The sequence below is a fragment of the Anser cygnoides genome, chromosome 13 (assembly GCF_040182565.1).
Source record: "Anser cygnoides isolate HZ-2024a breed goose chromosome 13, Taihu_goose_T2T_genome, whole genome shotgun sequence".
NCBI lineage: Eukaryota > Metazoa > Chordata > Aves > Anseriformes > Anatidae > Anser > Anser cygnoides.
This window is the reverse complement of record NC_089885.1, coordinates 14,440,137-14,456,412: the sequence shown is the minus strand read 5'-3', so window position 1 is coordinate 14,456,412 and position 16,276 is coordinate 14,440,137. Positions and strand designations below refer to the sequence as shown.

The 16,276-nt window shown below is 50.0% G+C and overlaps 1 protein-coding gene across 11 annotated transcripts in view; it reads left to right on the top strand.

Moving 5' to 3' along the window:
• The window catches only part of ARHGEF6 (Rac/Cdc42 guanine nucleotide exchange factor 6), a 40,954-nt gene that overhangs the window by 9,635 nt on the left and 15,043 nt on the right, over positions 1-16,276 (top strand). For 6 of the 11 annotated variants that reach the window (XM_067005219.1, XM_067005218.1, XM_048078266.2 and 3 more), the window contains 8 exons: positions 1,323-1,407; positions 6,259-6,386; positions 6,803-7,004; positions 9,721-9,791; positions 11,240-11,334; positions 12,454-12,549; positions 13,204-13,326; positions 14,562-14,700. In XM_067005219.1, coding sequence (XP_066861320.1) covers positions 1,323-1,407; positions 6,259-6,386; positions 6,803-7,004; positions 9,721-9,791; positions 11,240-11,334; positions 12,454-12,549; positions 13,204-13,326; positions 14,562-14,700 — 939 coding nt within the window. Of the gene's footprint in view, positions 1-55; positions 1,099-1,322; positions 1,408-1,483; positions 5,699-6,258; positions 6,387-6,802; positions 7,005-9,720; positions 9,792-11,239; positions 11,335-12,453; positions 12,550-13,203; positions 13,327-14,561; positions 14,701-16,276 lie in introns of those variants that run through there. The other 5 variants (XM_048078240.2, XM_067005223.1, XM_048078256.2 and 2 more) reach the window with 3 other exon arrangements.

Sequence of the window (16,276 nt, the reverse complement as noted above, 5' to 3'; positions counted from 1 at the left end):
GGAGCGGTAGGCGCGATCAGAGCCGCCGATTTTAATGCTTGTAACGTTCGGGTGTGAGCAGCAGCAGCGTGTTTCCCCTCTGAGCACGGATTAAATTGCTTTCTCTCGGGTAAAGCCTTTCTCTCGGTATTGGGTGTCCGAGTCAGGTTTTAAAAATATAATCAACAAAGAGTGGCCTCGTGCTGCCCGTGTTGGACTTTTGCTGCACGGATGTGTCGGGGAAAGAGATGCCACGAGCATCCAGGGCTGCAGAACAGGCCAGTCCCATTCCTCTTTGATATATGCCCAGCGTACCCAAGGAGCTGTATGTGGAAAGCAAGAGAGGGCCATTTTAAAGGGCAGTGCTACCCTAAGGATAATTAATGCTCTTGTACTTATTTAGCAGGATAGACTCCTTAGTGCATTGGAAGTATTTGTGCGTAGATGGTGTCTGACGGGACAGCTTTAAAATCACCTTTTGTACTTGTTGGATTTGCAGATCTGTAGCATCTGTCTGCAAGACAGCATGTATTCATGGATTGGCAGGTGGTGTCTTGGTGGTACCACGACCAGGGGCTTTTTCTATCACTTATTTCTGCTTCGTTAATGAAAGGGTTTGTACAGTCTGTCTGAACTCCAGGGCTTTTCTCCCGTATTAGAGGGGATTGCAGTGCTTTGGAAACTCAGGTTGCCCCTCTTTGTGGTGGGGGCGATTTGTAGAGGGCTGGGTTTACAAGATCGGGTTTACCAGTCACAGAAAATAAGCCGTTGCTATCCACGTATTTCTGTTTTGCCATTGAGACTCAGCAGCACAAAATTCTTGAGTGGGATTTTTGCACATAAAATAACCTTTTCTTGCTTCCTGTGAAAAATTGTGAATGTATTATATGTGCTATATTGCAATAGCAGAGAATTCTGTGTGTTTGTTTCTTCTGCTGTGGAAAGTGTGTGTGTGCGTGTATGTACAGCCTCAATCTCTTTAGCTTTAGATAACAAAAATAGCAACAAAATCTTTCCTTCCCTCAAGGCAAGCAGTAACCTTCTCAGCGATTTTCAAAGGAGTCCCTTCTCTGCAGACAGCACCAATTGCTTCCCTCTGTGCCTGCAGCATTGCACTCGGTATGCCGATGGGTGCCCCTGCCCTCCCCGCCCCGCATGCCACCGGCACCCCAGCAATGCCCTAGCCCCAAAGGAAACGGGACTGATCAGCCCCAAGTAAAGCCCCTACCCCTGCCGAAACGTTTGGGCTACTTAATCATCTCTGGTGCCGTGCAGCAACGTGGGCTGCTCAGACGCGAGAGTGAGATGTTTTGTGCTAAACTGACAAAGTTCTTTTTTTGCAGCTGTTTGATCCACATGATTTGTACACCGGAGAACAGTTCTCCAAGGTCCTGAGTACATTAACAGCTGTAAATAAAGCTACCGAAGGTAAGAAAAAGGTTTTTTTTTTCTGTTGTATTTTCAAATACTATTTCATATGCGTGCTGGGGTGGGTTTTTTGGTAATTCATTGTTTTCTGGAGGCTTGTCAAATTGTGCTGCCAGCGTTGTGTGCCTGATACTGAATGCTAGGATCAATACTTCATGTTTCTACTAACTCCAGGTTTAAATGTGGTGTTTCAGAGTTGCTGTATGCACTTTGCAGAACAAGATTATCACTTTACACTAAGGAACCTCTGTTCATTTTTGACAGCATTAAGGGACCTCAAAGTAGGTCATTGTAAAGGAGCCTCGACGTAAATTAGCATGTACCTCTCAAAATGCAAATGTCAGATTTCAAATAGTATGTTTTAGAGCCGAGCAGAAAAACAGATCCATCTGTGTAATATCTTTACTGAATGTCAAAACAAACAACGTTGCCAGATGCTCAGTCAATTGTATTGATGTTCCTCCTCGGGGCTCTGTGGAATGGGATCCCATAATTGGGAACCGAACGCTGACAGTTGCGGCTGATGACTTCTCCTGTCTCACTCAGTGCAGGAGCAGGCTGCTGAAGCAAAGCAAATCATCTTCTCTTTTTTCCATCCCCAATGCTTGGCCGTTCTCTGCGGCCTGCTATATGCCAATATATTCAGTCACTTGGGCTTTGAAAGCAGAGGTTTGATGGGGGGTACAAAAAGGTTTTCTGTATTTTCACAGACAGTTCCCTGCTTTTGTACTGACAGAGGAAGGGGTTCCAGTGTGGTGTTCAGGGGAGGGATGCAAGGACCAGGGTCTCCTTACTGAGGGGCTGAGGAACAGGTCTGCACTGAGCTGGAGAGATGTTTCAGGGTGGAGAACACTTATCGCCCCATCATACAAAATGGATTTGCACAGAGAGCCCCGCACACCCACCAAAATCCAACACCAGGATGCGAGTTCAATTTCCCTGTGGGAGATTACATTTGAGATGATTAAAAGTAGAAAGATTCAAAACCCAAAACGCCATTTCCCTTTCATGGGCAGGTTTTTCTGTTGATTCACTGTGTTTTGTCTAAATTTAGTTTGTTTTGGTTTTGAGTTGTTTCACTTTTCCAATGTAGTTTTTGCTTTGGGATTCTCATCTGCTAGCACGGTGCTGCGGAGCTGCTCGGGTGTTCAGTTAAACAACCTCATCGCCGGGACAGGACCCTCTTCTTTCTTTTTCCCTTTTCTGTTCTGATGCAAGGTTTTATAAAATCCTTTTTATATTTATATGTAATACATACTGTACTTATATAAACTATTATATAAACTCTAATGTATATATTATATAAACACCAAGGGGTATATGATATATATACGTACACACACGCACGCACACGTAAGTAAGCGTGAGCGTGTGTGTGCGGCGCTGCTCCAAAGAGCCACAGGTTGCCAGACTGCCCCTCTGCAGCCAGCCCTCAGCCCTGCCGCCGGCTCGCTCCCCGGCTCTCGGTGATGGGAAGGCAGCCTCAGCACATCTCACAGCCTCTCACCGGCCCATTAAATGGCAGCACCCGGTGACCCCGCTTGGAAAATTCCCGCAGTTCAATATGATGGGGGTATAAAATGCAGATTGCCTAGACAAGGAGTAGCCTTTGCAAACGCTGTAATTGTGATTGGCATCAGCTTCATTACTCTGAGAGCAAAGAGTCAGAGGCTTTCCTGCCTCTCCTGGCATGTTGCTGGAGCGGAGGGAGCATGCCTTTGCTCCCTGCGTGACGATGGGACAGTGAGGCTGCCGTGCTGTTGTTGCAGCAGTCCCCAGATTAACAGCCCCAAATTGGTTTTTTGCAATCACTGGGGGAAGCTCAGGACACGGCTTTGCAGTGGAATAGTTTCTATCACGTGTTCCCCAAGGGGCTATGGGGGAGCTGGGATCCTCTTGGTTTCATGGCAAACATCTGTTTGAGCATATGCTTTCTCTGTTTAAATGTTAAAAAGCGCAATGCCTGTGATATAATTAGCTGCTCAGGCAGAGAGCACGCTTGGGAAAAGTACAGGGTAAAATAAATACATGCCTAAAACGTTTGCTTTTTGGTGGCTTGGCCAAGTTCCTGAGAAACAGGAGCCTGCATCCTACAAGCCGCCACTGCGGATGGCCCGGTTTGTCTGTCCGCCAGGGCTGAAAGGGGTGGCAGGACCAGCCTGGTGCCGGCTCCTTCAGCTTCTGCTGTCACAAGGGCTCCGGCAGAGCTGCACACACAGCCCTTCCCCGCAGAGCACCCGACACCCGTGTAGGAGACGGCGAGAAGGAGATGACAGCTAGGGAAGCAGTGTGAGAACGTGTTTCTGAGCATCCACTTGAAGCCCAAATCCTTACGTCTTCGTGGGTCTTGCTATGCAAATAACTAGGAGCATGGTGAAGTGTTAAACTCAGTATTCAGCAGCTGTCTGTCAGATAACAGCAACACAGAGCTTGATGCTTTTATCTGAAAGAGAGGGCAGGGGAGGAAAACCAGCTGTGATGGATCAGGCTAGGCTCTTCTGCCCAAAATAGTGTAGGAATGTGAGCAGAAAACCCAGCTATTTTAACCATAGTTTAAGCAACATATGGCAGCAGCGTTCCATGCTGGACCAGGCATAAAATAGGACGCTGTCATGATGCAATATAAATGATACACTTCCCTGCCAAACTGTCAAAGTCAGTTTTACATTTGTTTCTAGGTTGCTGCAGATATTTATAAAAGCTTTGGAAGATAGGGAGGGGCAGAGAGAAGCATAAAATCTGCAGCAACCAAGTCATTTCCGTGGGACTGTGGCTGATTGCTTGAATAAGCAGAGAAGTCTAGACTCGCGGTCTACGCCCTCCCTTTTTAGAAGGAATCAAGGGAAGAACATCTCAGACTGGCAGCTGGCCACCCCTCCTGGTCTGTGTGTTGCTGGGAGCAGCTGAAACCACTCCTGCTCAAATATCAGGGTGCTTCAGAGAAAAAAAATCCTGTGTTTGCAAAGCGGGTTTTCCATACCAAGAGGCTTCGCTATTGCTGCTGCAGTCTGGGGAGCTGGGAATTCACTGTGTGGTCATCAGGCAATTGTGTAATGAGCAGGGCGAGAGAGAAAACTGACTCACCGATGGCACACTTGATTTAGCATGAACGTTGTCCATCGTTGGAGCAGGGGTTGGACAGCCCAGTGCGTGTTTAAGGTATGGCTGTTGACCTGTGAGGCAGCGGCGCCTGGAAGTCGTAGTCACGGACCTGGTCCCATTGTGCAAGGCATTGCAGAGAAAAACAAAGCAGAAGGCAGTCCCCTCTCCGAAGAGCTTGCAGTTTGTGTTGCTCCAGGTCTGATCTAAGGACGAGGTGTTTTTCTATTGAAACAAAAATCCTCTTGGGAGAATAAAAGCCCAGCTGAGTTCCAGTAACTCCCACCAAGCTTCCCCTTTGGAATGATTTTTCCATATTGACATTCAGACTGGAGGATAACAGGGAAACAGCGGTCTCAGCTTTGTGTTTTCTGAGTCGTGCACACACTTGGTCGCTTGATCACCTTCTCCAGTTGCAGCGTTTTCAATGAAGAACTCCCAATGTTATCCAGAGGACCTGCAGGCCCAGCCAAGTGACACCTGCAGACAGCAGTCTGCTCTTCTCAGGGCTTTTGTGATCTGCGGGCATGCAAGCTCCACACTGCAGTTGGAAAGTAACTTCTCTGGAATACAGGCATTTTCTTAGATCTAAGAAGAAGCTAGAAGGGAAATCTCAAAGTACTCCACACAATTTCCTGAAACGATAATATCTGCTGTTGCTTCATTTTTGCCTGCTGGCACATAGAGAGGAGGTGATCTGGTTGTTTTCCCACAGTGTGGCGTGGGGTACAGTAGCAGAGGACTACAGGAAGCCGCAGTGCCTTGAAACCCCCTCTTTTCGCAGCTGTGCAGCATCCAAGCAGGATTAGGGCTAGGTGCTGCGAGGTCCTGCAGAGGCTGGTGCTTCCCTTCAAGGCGATTCTCTCTCAGCACAGGGCAGTTGCAACCACAAAACTTATTACCCTCTGGCAAGTTCCTCGGTGTCAATATAAAAGCGAATTGCTCATTGTGAAACACAGATCTGTGTCAGAGCAGCACTGTTTCCATCGTCGGGCGTGCGGTGTCAGGATCGGGCCCAGAGACCGGTATGCAAAGCGACGAGCTCGGAGCGTGCGAAGGAAGCAGCAGAGAGCTGCTGGGATGGTTTCGCCCTTTCTGTGCGCCGTCAGCCTCCTGGGGGCGAAGCTCCTGTCCTTCCTCAGAGGAACCCGAATCCCTCTCTCACGTGGCTCGTGGCGTCGGTCCATGAACGGTAATCAAAACTGTGCATAGCCTCTCTCAGCTGTGTACTGAACCCAGAAGGACTTATCTAGAGAAGGATGTGTCGAACAGCTGTTAGCCTTTTAGCGTTCTTCCCCACTCTGCGGGGAAGCCCACGCCGCAGCTGCAGAGGTGACCTAAGAGCGCTCACTCGCGAGCTAACCTTTGAAACACCTTCAGTGGTGCTTGCTTGGATCCCAGAGACATTCCCAGTTGGGCAGCACCGGGCTAAGCATTAGTTTATTTTTCAGCTGTTTTAAGGGCGATTTCAAAAAAATACTGCAATTGGGTATGTGGCCGCAGGGCTGGGGTAATGTAGGAGCGCCTCGGGATGTAATTCAGCTTCTTCCCTCATGGAAGAGTTAACCCAGCCCAGCAAAACCATCCTGACTGTTGATTGGGAATGCCTTAGGTATTGTGCTCTGATAGGTGCTCCTCCAGCTGTTGTCCCCCTGTTCTTGTTTCCTTCGTGGGCTTCGTTCTTTGCTTGGTGTGACGCAGAGGGATTGGGGAGTGCAGGGTAAATCTCAGACGTTGTTTTTGCTTTACCAGATCAGCCGTCAAAAGGGCCATGTTCGCATCTGTCGTCTCTTAGCTCTGCGGCTGGAGGTGCCCACGCTGACTCCAACAGCACAGCTTCACAGTCAGCAAGGGTGTTAAGGAGGCAGTCCAAGCCTGTGGTATCCTTTATTTAAAATTTTCTTAAGGGTTTAATGGCTGTGGGGGCAGAGGGATGTGAGCAGTACCTCTGGGTCGAGCGTGCCAGCGTGGCTTGTTCTGCCCTGATCTCCATCGCAGCTTTGCTGCCTGGGCTGGAGAGAGCCTAGTGGTGGCTTCTCAAACTGTGGTGCTTCTCTCTGGGAAATGAAGAGGGCAATGCTTATCTGCTTCCCAATGCACTGTGAGACTGAGTTAATTCTTGGGAGGGACCTTGTGATCCTCTGGCGGGAGTGCTTACACAAGAGCAAGATGTTACCGCTGTTTTGAAGTGCAATACTGAAAAAAACAGCTGTAACAACAAAGAACAATGGCTTGTCCTACTGCCTTCTGCTTTTTTGGACTATCCACTAATGTTTTTCCATGTTTCTTTCCTTAGGAGATGACCGAGAATGGCAGTCATCAGCTGGTGGTAAAGGCCAGGTTCAATTTTAAGCAGACCAATGAGGATGAACTCTCCGTTAACAAAGGAGACATTATTTATGTCACCCGGGTTGAAGAAGGGGGCTGGTGGGAAGGGACCTTGAATGGAAAAACAGGCTGGTTCCCAAGCAACTACGTCAGAGAAATCAAATCCACCGGTAAGCAAATTGCTTTCAAGGGCTGATTGAATGACAGTGGTATAATGCAGTGTAGATCCTTATGCCTTTGGGAAATTGCTGCTATTTATTAGGGACCGTTAGTGTGCTTAAAGCAGCAGTGCTAATGGAAGTATGAATGGCGCCGGGAGGGGAAAGCTCAGGCTTTCGCATGACTTCTTTGAGAGCTGCTTTGCCCTCTTCCCCGGTGTGCTTTGCCGAGCCCCAGCAGCACAGCGGCACGTCGCTGCAGGACGAGGCTGGAGATTGCTCCGTGGGTCTGCTTGCCTCCCGCTGTTCTGGGGAGCTGTCAGGTCGCTCCAGTGTCGAAACACAGAATTAGCTTTTTGTTAGAGACCTAGGACAGGCAATGCATTTGCCTTTGATCCTGCCATTTCTGGTGGTGGTGGAATGGATACTCCCGGTCTCAGCGAGGAAAGCAACAAAAACTGTATGGCCGTAGGGAAGGACCCCTGGTTTTGTGCATAGCAATGGCTGATTTCACATAGTACATTTTCCCCCAGATGCATTTTCTGCTGTGAAGCTACAGGCAGTATTGAGAAAAGAGCGAGGGAACAATCCAGCTGATGACACTTGCCTTTATTGAGCTTTGTCTCAAGTGTCCTTAACATCTTCTGAGATGTGATTTTAACCAGATGTGGGGTGATGATGACATGAAGCATGCCCCTGGCGAACTGCCCCGTGGTGTTGCATAGCCATTCAAGCAGTTCACCCTGTTGTGCTTCTGAGGAAGCGTGACAGTAAACTTGTTTTTTCTTAACGTGCCTTGAAGACTTACAATAGATGCAGACCTGTTGTGTGCTCGGTGTTGTTTGTGTGGGTCAGGATCAGCCCTGGCCTCAAATACCGTGAGACATAAGGAGTGGGCTGCAAAAGGGCTGCAAAATGTGCAACCCCCATTAGACATCGTTACTCCCACACTAGCAATCAAAAAAGAAGAGGAAGGAAGAACAAAAGTAATGAGTAAGTGTTCAGAATTAGGCCGGTTTTTGTTTAACTCTAAATGAAATGATCTTTGTTAGGATATCTCATCTCCCACTATTTCCCTCTGGGAAAATGATGTCTGAGCTGGAGCAGGACGTTGCAGCAGAGATTGAAGCCGTGTCTGGCACAACCCAGGAATCACTAATTAAGTCAGTGAGTGGAGAAGAGAACCACTTTATACAAGGAGAGCAAAATTCAGTCCCACGGGATAGGTCAGATGGGAGCTGCATGAAGCAGCACCTCATTGAAGCCACGGATGAATCCCCCATTGATCCCGATGTAGGAGCCCGTCAGATTTTTTTATGTGCAAAGCTTTTGCCCCCCGGTCTTCCCACTTCACGTGGGAGCAGGGCTTGTTCCCGTGGTGCAGGCACAAAGCCAAAGAGCGGTCTCCGCTTGCTCGAGGGCCCGTGGCTGTATTTCAGCGACCGATGCAGGGAGCATCAGCTAACCCACCATGACTGCTGCCCGGGGGACAGCCCTTGCTGCAAGCCAGCGGGAGCTGCTCTCCTCGCCTCCGAAGCGCGAGACTTGTCACTCTAAATAGAGTCACTCGTTTTTCAGCAGTGTCTGTACTTCCACCGTGTCCTAAGCGTGCCCTTTGGGTCGAAATAACTAGCTGCGTGGAGCAAAGCTCCTCGGAGCCTTTAAACGAGGCACAGAGCTCCTGGCTGGAAGCGACGGGAAGCTCTACAAGGGCAATAATTAGACAATACGCCAAGCCGCGCTTCCCAGCAGCTGAATTTATCAATTTCAGCTTCTCCCCTGCTGTCAGCGTGAAAGTAATTGCTTTCCCTGAGTGCGTACAGGGAGAAAGGCCGGCCTGGCCGCCCTGCACAGCGCAGCCCTCCGAGGGGCTGTGGGCTGGCCGGCTCCGCAGCTGCGACCATGCCTCTGGGCTGCCCGGCCAGAGGTGTCAGAGCCGCTCTCACCTGGGTCGTGAGACCGAACCCGGCCTGCGACGGGAACATCTCCCAGCAGATGTGGGAGTTTCCCAGCTGCGTGTCCTGGCGGCAGCGCAGCAGAGGTCTTGCTTCCTCTGCTGTGAGCACACGCTGCTTGTTGGTGGGTCTGCTGGCAGGGGACGCGCTTTGCGAGGGAAGGAGCAACGGAGCGGGGGCTGGTTTGGGGGTGCGTCCGTGCCTGTGCGCACCTGTGGCGTCCGCAGCGATTCAGCAAATGCGTAAGAAAAGGACGACGAGAATTGACAAGGTTTGCGTGAGCTTTTTTTCTTCAAATCTGCCTTCATTCACACACGGATTTTGCATCACAGGTGACCGCAGGGGTGGATCAGGGGTGGTTAATTTACTGATTGGCGTTGGCTTCAGTTTGTGAGTTGCCTGGAACTAAACGCTCTATCCAGCATCTTTGGTAGACACCTGTTTTTAAAACCCAAATTTTGCGGGCCAGGTGAAGGCGCACTGTAGCTCCAAACAGTGCCAGACACGGGGCTGCTGCCAGGGGTTTGGGAGCAAACCTGCGAGTTGCTGCCAGGTGCTGTGCAGTGCCGCGGCTGCGGCTCGCTCGGCTGCAGCCAGCGACTGCACGTCGTCGATTCGCTCCTGAATTTTCTGAAGCAGAAAAACCAACCCTGCAACTGAAGTTGTGTGTTTACAGGGGTGATGTTATGTTTGCTGGACATGATGCAGCAGTGACTCTTCCTGCTAGCATGAGAGCTGTGCGCTATAATTTATTGATGTGTTTTTTTGTACAGATAAACCACTCTCTCCCAAAGCATTAAAAGGACTTGAAAGCACTCAGCTGACAAAGAATTATTACCCTGTGGTAAGTTTTAAAGTGCTGATCATACATTTTAATAAGTAGCACATTATTAATCTTATGAACTGTCTCCTTACCTTAGAAATCATTGAAACGATTTGTAACAATTGGTGATGAGACTGTATTTAAAATGCAGCTGTTGCCATTTGCTTGATTCAGGGCTATCAAGACAATAAACCACAAGTGGAAGTCACTGCAAAATGTCACGAGGAGAGGCTGAAAGTAGGCAACTAAGATAGCATAGCAGGGGTGGTAGTTTGAGATCGGTGTTGGAGAATAAGGCACGATATCTCAGTCCCAGCCCTTTCCTGTCTGTTACTATCTCCCATCGATAAAGGTAGGGAGATAACGTCACGGCGCAAGGCGAGCCAGATTAGGGCTGTGACCCACGATCTCTTTTTTGGGTTTGGCTGGAGGTGTTACACCCGAGCTGTCTGCCCACTGCCTCCGGCAGAAGCTGCAGCCCCCGAGAAGGGGCAGTGGTCACAGCTCCCAGCCTGGCTTGTTGGCTTGGTTTTGGAGCAGGTCGGTATGCCAGGCTGTGACGTGTGGCTGCAGAAAGGTTAGAGAAACATCGCCTGTTCTGCCATCTCACTACCAGAGTGGTGATGTCTGGCAGAGGGGGCAGGTACCTTCCTCCAGGCTTGAGTAAGCCCTGCGGTATAAGCCAGATAAAATGCATGCATGTGGACATCCCTGCCTCTCAGTGCTGGAGGTGAAACATGCTCATCAGCATGTCTAAATATATTTCAAACAAAGCAAAGCAGAAACAATATCTCCAGACAGCTGGGAACCACCTCCACTGTCTCAAAAGCTCTTCTGCATTGAGAAACTGGAGTGTGTTTTTTTTTTGTTTTTTTTTTTTTCCTGCATTGAGAATCTGGGAGCGAGGGCCATGGGTTTGATGTACCCTGTGCTGGAGGCAAATTGGCTGCTGAGGTGGAATCGCAGGGCCAAGCCAAACTGGGCACTTCCTTGCAGTGGCCAGTGAGCTGTGCCCTGGCTTGAGCTGTCTCAAGAGCCGTCCTTATTCTGGCCACTGTTGTGTTTAAATTGTTGCCTGCCTTTGTGCAAATGGTGGTCCCAGGATGCATGCACGAATCGTTTGTTTGCATACCTTGGCAGCCAGTTCTGCATGCAGGGTTAGGCATGAGCCTCTCAGGAACCAAATACTAAACTCAGATCTGAACTTACATTATATTCATGCTTTGCCAGAGAAGAAGAAACATCCCTTAACACCTGCTGTCCAGGCCTCCCCCGGTTTGCAATGTAAAATCCATAAATTGAACCACCAGGGTTTTCCTGAGCATTCTGGGTTCTGCATTAACAATTTTAAATGCATTCATGGACATAAAATACACTTCTGTGGTTTGCCACACTTGGAAGCTGATGTCATGTTCCTTTGACTAGTCCCTAGTACTAAGATCTACTCAGTGCTCTGTCTCTCACCCTAGGTGTTGCAAAATATTCTGGAAACAGAACGAGATTATGCGAAGGAACTACAGTCACTTCTGGGAACTTACTTAAGACCCCTCCAGTCTTATGATAAGTAAGATATAAGGGCATCTGAGATGGACAGAACCCCGTAAAATTGACCATAGTTCATTACTTTCCTGCTTTTGAATGTTTAGGGACTGTCACTGCCATTCTCGTAAAGCCTCACAACTTCTCTGTGAACCAGAAAAAAACCCACACGTTTGTACAGGTTTCTGCTTTTTCCTATTCCTCAGCAATCATGCAGGCGTTCAGCTGCTAGAGACGGGCATTTCTGTCCGACCGAGGGCTGGCTGCTGCCTCCATCTGCAAGCTCCTGTGTGGCTGTCCTGGCATGCATGTTTCCTGGCGGTGTGCCTTGCATGGCTTCTTCCCTTGTAATTTGTCTTGCTGTGACTTCTCAGCCCCAGGTGGCACCTCCTAGTCATCTCTTTGTTTAGTGAGCAACAGCACATATTCCTGTGGTTAGGTTGCTTCTCGCTAAACCCAAACTGCTGCTGAGCAAGAAGTGATCTCCCCGTCTCCCCATCTATGCAGCGATCTGCTTAAAGTCCCTCCACGTCTTGCCTTCCTTCCCCAAACCTTCACGTTGGGATATCTCCAGCTGTGAAAATTTCCCATGCTCTCAGCCTGCCTACCTTGTAGGCGGCAAATGGCTGAAACGAGGAGTGTAAGGGAGTGACAGAAGCAGGATGACAGAAGCGGACATGGTGCTTTCGGTTAGGAAAAATCCAACCTTAGGGAACAAAGCGACCCCCACCTGAGGGGCTGCGCTGCAGGACCCTCCTCGTGTAGGAAACCCACAGCATGAGCCCATGAAGACAAAGCGGTCTTTGTGTCTGTGCACACACCTCCCTCCCCGCCCCTGGAAGAAATCCCATCTGTCTGTGTCTATTAGACAGCTAAACATCTGAGAAGATTAGCGTGATTAAGTGATTAAAATCCAATTAAGGTAATCCTTGACAGCAGACATCTTCTCCAGGAGGCTGTGTTCTGTAGCTCACAGATCATGGGTTTTGTGTTTCCCCATGCCCCATGGTGTATCTGGGGAAACAGAAATTCTTAGGCCTTTTTGGAAGGGCTGCTTGCAGATACCATGGGTGCTCCTGAGAGCTGTGCTCAGAGGCACTGCCCAGCATCCCTTTGGTGCTAACTGGTGATTTGACTCTTCTAGGCTCAGCGCTGTGGACATCGCATCGTTGCTGGGAAATGTGGAAGAAATCAGCGCGTTTCAGCAAACACTGAATCAAGCCTTGGAAGATGTTGCAAAGTAAGCTCATGCCACGGCAGTGAGGGTGTTAAGCTATTAAACTGCAGCTAAAAATAATAGAAAGACCCATTCATTAACGTTCCTCCTGGCTCCTGTCTTAGGCTTGTTAAATATAGAAGAAAATAACAGGATTGAAGAAAGGCAGCAGGTAGTGCTTTGGCAGGAGGTAGAAGAAATGTTGACATTTCTACTATTCAGCTGTCTGCTGAAGCAGCTGACTTCAGAGTGTCACTAGCCCAAAGATGCAGACACGTGCGTGATGGGAGATATGGTAGGCTTGAAGGTGGGATTACCTGTGAGCAAAAAGCAAATTATCAGAGGTAATCCTTTCCCTTAGGGACCAGCCACAGGGGGCTGCAGCATCCCATCTGCATCTCAGCCGGTGGGACAGGGCAGGCTGGGTCACCCTGTGTCCCGGGCTGGTGCTGGGCTGTGATACTGGCTGCAGCACAGACATCCATTCTCACCTGAGGACCTTCTTCCTCCTTCTCAAGTGTCAGGCACGGGTGTTTGGATGGGTGCTCCAGTCTTGCAGTGACCTGGGAGTGTCCCCGTGCAGTGGGTGGCTCCTGGGCAGATGGGTGAGTGTGTCGTAGCTGCAGGGTGCAGATGAAGAGCCTCAATAACAGTGTGCTGGTGTGTTGGTGTTCGCAGGCTCTCCGAGAACCAGCAACGCGTGGGAGGCTGCTTTATGAACCTGATGCCCCAGTTCCGGTCCCTCTACCTGACATACTGTGCTAACCACCCGTCCGCAGTCAATGTCCTCACGCAGCACAGGTGAGTAATGCAGGAGGAGACCCAGACCGAAATTCCTCCTTTAAAAGTTACTTCTGCCATTAGCGTGTGAGCCGGCGTGGCTTTTGCCCCGCATGTTGATGGCAGGCTTTGGGCTCTTCAGCATTGCCTCTCTGCTGCAGCGTGCAGACATCGCCTGCTGCTTTGGTCAGCTCGTGCAGCTCTGCCGTGCACTGACCTGAGCTGGTCTCACAGGTCCTGTCTGTGCATGCAGAGCTCTCTTGCCCTGGGTAAAGCAGAGGCAATAACCCTTTGCCTCCCTCGGCCCTTGCAGCAGCAGCTCCTGTGCTTGTTATAGGCTAAGGACCCGCATGCTGTTTCAGACCCACTGCTGCAGTGCCCACACACTTGCAGATGGGGGGGATGTTCCCCTGTGGCAAGATGGTGTGGGGCACATTCTTGCAAAAGGAGGATGCTCGTTAAAATCACCCAGAGTTACCCAGTTTAATAATTGAGCTGCTGTTCAGCTGTCTGGTTGCTTTGCAGACTCTTTGATAGATCACAGTAATAACGCCTTCCTTCACAGTGTGTCCCACTTGAGCAGACACCTGAATTTGTGTAAGGTCATGCTAAAGAGCACACTAAGCTGAAAGGGTAGCACTGTGTCATCCCTAAGGCAACTTAGCTGTCTCCCTACAGTGATGTTAAAGCCAGGATCCCAGCTGTACTGTTTAATTCTTCCCTTTCTGTAATAGAAGCTTGCAATATTTACTTACCTGCTGAAATCCAGCTGTAATTCAGCTTAACAAAGATCTGGGTTCCTGTAAATGATTCTCACTAGCCTGACCCGTTTTGTTAAAGAATCAGCTTGGACAAATGTGCTGACATGGGCGTTGCGTGTGCTAACAGCAGCGTCCCAGAGGGGTCCCGGTGGCACAGCTCCCACCACATCGCTGCACGTCCTCTGACATGACATGAGCACTGTCAGCCAGCCCACACCATCAACCAGACACCTCGCCCTGGGCCACTCTGCTGTGCCATCACCGATGTGCCCCAGACACTGCGTGCACAAACACCCACCACCACGCAGCATCCCCGGGGAGCGGGCTCTTGTGCTGCTGTGTTTGTAAGTGGTTACTGGGAGGGGAGGCTGGAACGCCTGTAAGTCAAGTGCAGCTCAGAAGAGAGCCCTGGTCCTCAGGAGAGCAGTGGGAGGCAGCAAAACACAGCCCTCAGCGGTGGTGAGCCCAGCTTCTTGTTGTTGTATCTATTTATAGTGATGAGCTGGAGAAGTTCATGGAGAGCCAGGGTGCGGCCAACCCAGGCATTCTCATCTTAACCACGAGCCTCAGCAAACCCTTCCTGAGGCTGGATAAATACGTGACACTTCTGCAGGAGCTGGAGCGGCACATGGAGGTAGGTGGGACACCAGGCAGGCTGCGCCCCTGGGTGCTGCAAGAGCTGTCCCCAAACTGCAGGAGGCATCTCTGCTCCTTCCCCTAGTGTTGAAGCATCACACTGCTAAATGTACTTAACCCCCGCTCCAAGGAGCTGGAAGGGGCTGTTATATCTGCATGGGACGTTAGCTGCCCCAAAGCAGGAAAGGTGGGGGAGGCTGGGGGAAGCTGTGGGAAGACATCGCCTGCTCTTTGCCTGAGCCAAATATGGGCCAATCCCAAAGTGGAATTCAGAGTCAGGCTACAGCTGGCATTTATTTGCCCAGCACCTAATAAATCAGTATTTTTATAACCGTTTTATGGGATTTCTATCCTTGGCTGCTCACTCCTGCTGCACACAGGCATGTCCCCATTCCTCGCCCGAGGCTTGCGCTCCGGGCTGGAAGCAGAGCCACGCACACAGGCGTGGATCTGGCAGCCGGTGCAGACACGGGGGCGGAGGAGCGAGTGCCTCGGAGCAGGGAGAGCAGCCAGCGGGTAGAGACTTCCTCAGCGGGCAGCAGATCTGCTCTGGGACGTTTGTCACCCAGGCATTGTTGTCATCTCTGTCCCTTACTGCTTTGGCTCTGCTGCTCGCCTGGTGGTGTGCTCCAGCCATGGTGCAGACCTCCAGTACCAGGAGGTGAGGAAAGCAAGAAGTAACAATCTGGTTTTAAATGTTTTCGCTTTTCCCTCTTCTGATATTAATTACCACCAGTTAATTACTCAGCAGACTTAGCCATGATCATTCAAATCCATGCCCCAGCCAAAGGATTATAACCACTGTGTTTGAGCAAGAGGTTTTTCTTTATAGGAAAGGGCATAAGACCCTGCACCTTAGGCAAACTTGACCTCCCCTCCTCTCGCCTGGCCTGGCTGAGCTGCAGGGGCAGAGCTGAGCTTGGATGCAGCCACTGTGACCATACATAGACCGGCGTGCTCTTTGCAGAGTGCCATGTCAGGGTCAGCAGTGGATTCAGGGACACGCACGTCACCTGTTTCTTTTAGTTTCTAAGCCGGGTGTGGGAGTAGAGGTTTTATTGCATGAGTAAGGAGGGTTGAGGTTTAAGCTGTGATGCCCTGGGAAGCATATGTATGTATATAATGTGGGTGTATGCAGTGTGGATGTATAGCACAGCATTCCCTGCACTGCTGCACAGCTGCAGATGGGGCAGGCCTCTGAAAAGCCATGGGGGTAGCTCCATCACAGCCTAAATACCTTATGATTTGCTTGGCATGAGGTCTGGATGGTGAAGAGCTTGTGATGTAGGGCCCCGAATGCCCAGGGAGTGTACCAGCGTGCAGCTGCAGCCAGAGATAAGAGGCAGCATCCTGCTTTCCCCTCCCTGGCCTGGGATGTGCCCTCCCTTAAACCCAGAGTTGGAGCTCCCACTGATGTTCATGGAAACTGCACCCTTGATGGTGTAATGGCTGGAATATTTGCACACTAACAGAAGTTCCATTTGTGAATGTGAAACTAGAAATCCACCCTACCTGCCTGTAGGGTCTGCCTGGTTGAATTTATTTTCCTTAAGCTTTGTAAAATCATCTCTAGT